General features: G+C 53.6%; 1 protein-coding gene across 1 annotated transcript in view; it reads left to right on the plus strand.

Annotated features, from left to right (window-relative positions):
- dnai2b (dynein, axonemal, intermediate chain 2b) overlaps window positions 1–5,245 on the plus strand; it is a 6,047-nt gene extending 802 nt beyond the window's left edge. The window contains exons 2-10 of the mRNA XM_078268250.1: window positions 1–117; window positions 835–956; window positions 1,698–1,840; window positions 2,705–2,818; window positions 3,807–3,946; window positions 4,198–4,320; window positions 4,557–4,780; window positions 4,915–5,050; window positions 5,201–5,245. The exon at window positions 1–117 is cut by the window's left edge and continues 45 nt beyond it. Of these exons, the coding sequence (XP_078124376.1) occupies window positions 1–117; window positions 835–956; window positions 1,698–1,840; window positions 2,705–2,818; window positions 3,807–3,946; window positions 4,198–4,320; window positions 4,557–4,780; window positions 4,915–5,050; window positions 5,201–5,245 (1,164 nt within the window). The remainder of the gene's footprint in view (window positions 118–834; window positions 957–1,697; window positions 1,841–2,704; window positions 2,819–3,806; window positions 3,947–4,197; window positions 4,321–4,556; window positions 4,781–4,914; window positions 5,051–5,200) is intronic.
- Window positions 5,246–5,518: the final 273 nt, after the last annotated feature.

Below are 5,518 nucleotides of genomic sequence, written 5' to 3' on the forward strand. Positions count from 1 at the left end.
GTGGAGGGGGGGTGGCCCAAAGACGTCAACCCTCAGGAGATGGAGCAGACCATCCGCTACAGGAAGAAGGTGGAGAAGGACGAGAGCTACGTCAACAGCCTGCTGACGCTGGGCAGCGTAAGATACTTCTTCATCTTTATATATATATATATATATATATGATACGACAGCTCTGTGCTGGCAATATGGTACGACCCTCTTCACAGCTCTGTGCCGTCAATATGGTACGACCCTCTTCACAGCTCTGTGCCGTCAATATGGTACGACCCTCTTCACAGCTCTGTGCTGGCAATATGGTACGACCCTCTTCAAAGCTCTGTGCTGGCAATATGGTACGACCCTCTTCACAGCTCTGTGCCGGCAATATGGTACGACCCTCTTCACAGCTCTGTGCCGTCAATATGGTACGACCCTCTTCACAGCTCTGTGCCGTCAATATGGTACGACCCTCTTCACAGCTCTGTGCCGGCAATATGGTACGACCCTCTTCACAGCTCTGTGCCGTCAATATGGTACGACCCTCTTCACAGCTCTGTGCCGTCAGTATGGTACGACCCTCTTCACAGCTCTGTGCTGGCAATATGGTACGACCCTCTTCACAGCTCTGTGCCGTCAATATGGTACGACCCTCTTCACAGCTCTGTGCCGTCAGTATGGTACGACCCTCTTCACAGCTCTGTGCCGACTCCAAAAACTGAAGAAACGACAGCGATCCCAAAGGAAAGCTCTCCGTCTCGCTGTGACTGTCATTCTTCCGCCGTGTGACGCTGCACTTCTAAACACTGATTTGTGTGATGTCATGGTGTGTGATGTCATGGTGTGTGATGTCATCAGGTGATGGAGCACTGCATCAGGCAGAACAACGCAGTGGACATCTACCAGGAGTACTTTGAGGACGAGGACGAGGTGGAGGAGAGCCAGGACCCGCCGTCCGCCAAAACCATCAACGTCTTCAGGTATTTATATATAAATACTGCAGTATCTTCAGGTATTTATATATAAATAGGTAATATAGTTAATTAAAGTTTTAACAATGATGCGTTTATTCCCCTCACTGTTACTGTCTGCCTGCCTGTCTGTCTCTCTGTCTGTCTGTCTGTCTGTCTGTCTGTCTCTCTCTGTCTGTCTGTCTCTCTGTCTGTCTGTCTGTCTGTCTGTCTGTCTCTGTCTGTCTGTCTCTCTCTGCCTGCCTGCCTGTCTGTCTGTCTGTCTGTCTTCCTGCCTGTCTCTCTCTGTCTGTCTGTCTCTCTGTCTGCCTGCCTGTCTCTCTGTGTCTGCCTGTCTCTCTGTCTGTGTCTGCCTGCCTGTCTCTCTGTCTGTCTGTCTTCCTGCCTGTCTCTCTCTGTCTGCCTGCCTGTCTCTCTGCCTGTCTGCCTGCCTGCCTGTCTCTCTGCCTGCCTGTCTCTCTGTCTGTCTGCCTGCCTGTCTCTCTGCCTGCCTGTCTGTCTGCCTGCCTGTCTCTCTGCCTGTCTGTCTGCCTGTCTGTCTGCCTGCCTGTCTCTCTGCCTGCCTGTCTCTCTGTCTGTCTCTCTGCCTGCCTGTCTCTCTGCCTGTCTCTCTGCCTGCCTGTCTCTCTGTCTGTCTGTCTGCCTGCTTGTCTGCCTGCCTGTCTCTCTGTCTGTCTGCCTGCCTGTCTCTCTGCCTGCCTGTCTCTCTGCCTACCTGCCTGCCTGCCTGTCTGCCTGTCTGTCTCTCAGAGATCCTAACGAGGTGAAGCGTACCGTCAGCTGTCTGTCGTGGCATCCTGATGGAGGCAGGAAGCTGGCGGCGGCCTACTCCTGCCTCCAGTTCCAGAGAAGCTCCAGAGACATGAGCCTGGACTCCTACATCTGGGACATCGGTGGGTGAGACAGGCAGACAGACAGGCAGGCAGAGAGAGAGACAGGCAGGCAGAGAGACAGGCAGGCAGAGAGACAGGCAGACAGAGAGACAGGCAGACAGAGAGAGAGGCAGGCAGGCAGAGAGACAGGCAGGCAGAGAGACAGGCAGACAGAGAGAGAGACAGGCAGACAGAGACAGGCAGACAGACAGACAGGCAGAGAGACAGGCAGACAGAGAGACAGGCAGGCAGACAGAGAGACAGGCAGGCAGACAGAGAGACAGGCAGGCAGACAGACAGACAGACAGAGAGACAGGCAGGCAGGCAGGCAGAGAGAGAGACAGGCAGGCAGACAGGCAGGCAGCCAGAGAGACAGACAGACAGGCAGAGAGAGACAGACAGGCAGGCAGAGAGAGAGACAGACAGGCAGGCAGGCAGAGAGAGAGACAGGCAGGCAGACAGACAGACAGGCAGACAGAGAGATAGAGACAGGCAGAGAGACAGGCAGACAGACAGAGAGACAGGCAGACAGACAGAGAGACAGGCAGGCAGCCAGAGAGACAGAGAGACAGAGAGAGACAGGCAGGCAGGCAGAGAGAGAGACAGACAGGCAGAGAGAGAGAGAGAGACAGACAGACAGGCTGACAGAGAGAGAGACAGACAGGCAGATAGACACACTGACAGGCAGAGAGACAGACACACAGGCAGACAGACACACTGACAGGCAGAGAGACAGACACACAGGCAGACAGACACACTGACAGGCAGAGAAACAGACACACAGGCAGACAGACACACACACACACACACACACAGAGACACAGACCGACACACAAACAGACAGACAGACAGACAGACAGATTAAATCTCCCTGTATGTTTTCAGAGAACCCCAACCGGCCAGAGATGACTCTGAAGCCAGCGTCACCCCTCGTCTGTCTGGAGTATAACCCCAAAGACTCGCACACTCTGGTGGGAGGCAGCTACAACGGACAGATCGGTGGGTGCCCGTCTCACAGACAGCTGTCTGTCTCTCAGGCTACATCTCCTCCGCTATGTTTGGGTTTTTAAGGAGAGTTGAAAGGCGCTGACACACCGAGCTGATAGTCGTCCGTCTGACCGTCTGGGAGGTCGCTGACTTGAGTCTGGTCGGTGCTCCGTGCCGTCGTCCGTCCAAGGGGCCGTCGGCCTTCATTTGGGCTGATTGGACATGTATAATCGGGGGGGCGGACACTGCCGGCAGTCAGACTCAATGAGCCATCTGATTGGTGGAGAGCTAACCAGGAAACGAGGAGCAGGATGAGCGTGACTAGAGTCTCTCAAAATCTGATGAACATCTTTTAAACTGACCTTTGTTGATCTGAAATGAAGACAGATTCAGCAACTGCACGGCCTAGAGCAGGGGGAATGAGAGGGGGGAACACCAGAGCAGGGGGAATGAGAGGGGGAAACACCAGAGCAGGGGGAATGAGAGGGGGGAACACCAGAGCAGGGGGAATGAGAGGGGGAAACAACAGAGCAGGGGGAATGAGAGGGGGGAACACCAGAGCAGAGGGAATGAGATGGGGGAACACCAGAGCAGGGGGAATGAGAGGGGGAAACACCAGAGCAGGGGGAATGAGATGGGGGAACCCCAGAGCAGGGGGAATGAGAGGGGGGACACCAGAGCAGGGGGAATGAGAGGGGGGAATGAGAGGGGGAAACACCAGAGCAGGGGGAATGAGAGGGGGGAACACCAGATCAGGGGGAATGAGAGGGGGGAAAACCAGAGCAGGGGGAATGAGAGGGGGAAACACCAGAGCAGGGGGAATGAGAGGGGGGAAACACCAGAGCAGGGGGAATGAGATGGGGGAACCCCAGAGCAGGGGGAATGAGAGGGGGATGTGGCTGTGGGTGTGTTTGTTTCAGCATACTGGGACACCCGGAAAGGCAGCCAGCGGGTGGAGATGTAGCCTAACGTTATGAACCTGTGGGTGTGTTTGTTTCAGCGTACTGGGACACCCGGAGAGGCAGCCAGCCTGTGGAGATGTCCTCTGTGGAGCAGAGTCACAGAGACCCCGTCTACAAGATCATCTGGCTGCAGTCCAAGACAGGGACAGACGTCTTCTCAGCCTCCACGGACGGACAGGTAGACAGACAGACAGGCAGACAGGCAGGCAGGCAGGCAGGCAGGCAGGCAGGCAGGCAGACAGACAGACAGACAGACAGACAGGTAGACAGGCAGGCAGGCAGGCAGACAGACAGACAGACAGACAGACAGGCAGACAGACAGACAGGCACACAGACAGACAGACAGGAAGGCAGGCAGGCAGACAGACAGGTGGACAGACAGACACACAGACAGAGACTGACAGACAGGTAAAGTGTCTCTCTCTCCAGGTTCTGTGGTGGGATGTGCGGCGTCTGTCAGAGCCCACTGAGCATCTGGTTCTGGACCTGAGCCGAGAGGGAAACCTGGACCGAGCACTAGGAGCAGTCTCTCTGGAGTTTGAGTCCACCATGGTGAGACTGATCTGTGGCTGTGTTTCCACCATCAGAGGTCCCTTCCATGTCTCTGTGTCTCTGTCTCTCAGTGTCTCTGTCTCTCTGTGTCTCTGTCTCTCTGTGTCTCTGTCTCTCTGTGTCTCTGTGTCTCTGTCTCTCTGTGTCTCTGTCTCTCTGTGTCTTTGTGTCTCTCTGTCTGTGTCTCTCTGTGTCTCTGGGTCTAAGATGGTAAACCCTGTCCTGTGTCTCTGCAGCCCACTAAGTTCCTGGTGGGGACGGAGCAGGGCGTAGTCGTGTCCTGTAACAGGAAGGCAAAGACTCCGGCGGAGAAGATCGTCTGCTCGTACGACGGTCACCACGGACCCGTCTACGCCCTGCAGAGGAACCCCTTCTTCCCCAAAAACTTCCTGACCGTGGGAGACTGGACCGCCCGCATCTGGTCCGAGGACATCAGGGACTCGGCCATCATGTGGACCAAGTAGGACTCATTTAGAGACCAAGAATCAGTAGAAACCTGCCAGACTATGTCCCGTCTCCTCTCCTTTACCAGACATATATATATATATATATCTAGAGGTGACTAAGGGTAACCCTAACTTGTCTCTCCACCAGGTACCAGACGTCCTACCTGATGGACGCCTGCTGGAGTCCGGTGCGTCCCTCCGTCTTCTTCACGGTGAAGATGGACGGCGTGTTGGACGTCTGGGACATCCTGTTCAAACAGAACGACCCCACGCTCAGTCTCAAGGTACTCCTTCTCAAAGTACTCCTTCTCAAGGTACTCAGTCTCAAAGTACTCCTTCTCAAGGTACATAGTCTCAAGGTACTCCTTCTCAAAGTACTCAGTCTCAGGGTACTCCTTCTCAAGGTACTCAGTCTCAAGGTACTCCTTCTCAAGGTACATGACATGCAAAACATTCCTGCTGTTTCAAAGAAAAAGTAAAAGGTTTTTTTTAAATGTTTTGTTGCTTTTTTCAGAATGTTTTTGAATTTTTGTTCACGATTTTGGTGTTTTTCTACGTTGATGGACGCTTTTTGGTCGTTTTGTTCCTCAGGGTTCATATGCTTTGAAAAACCTGGAAAAGTCATGGAATTTAAAAAATGCAAATTCCAGGCCTGGAAAGGTTTTGGAAAAGTCATAAAAAAGTCATGGAAAAGTCATAAAAAAGTCATGAAAAGTCATGGAAAAGTCATAAAAAAGTCATGGGAAAAGTCA

This window comes from Sander vitreus, chromosome 14, assembly GCF_031162955.1.
Source record: "Sander vitreus isolate 19-12246 chromosome 14, sanVit1, whole genome shotgun sequence".
Classification (NCBI taxonomy): Eukaryota; Metazoa; Chordata; class Actinopteri; order Perciformes; family Percidae; genus Sander; species Sander vitreus.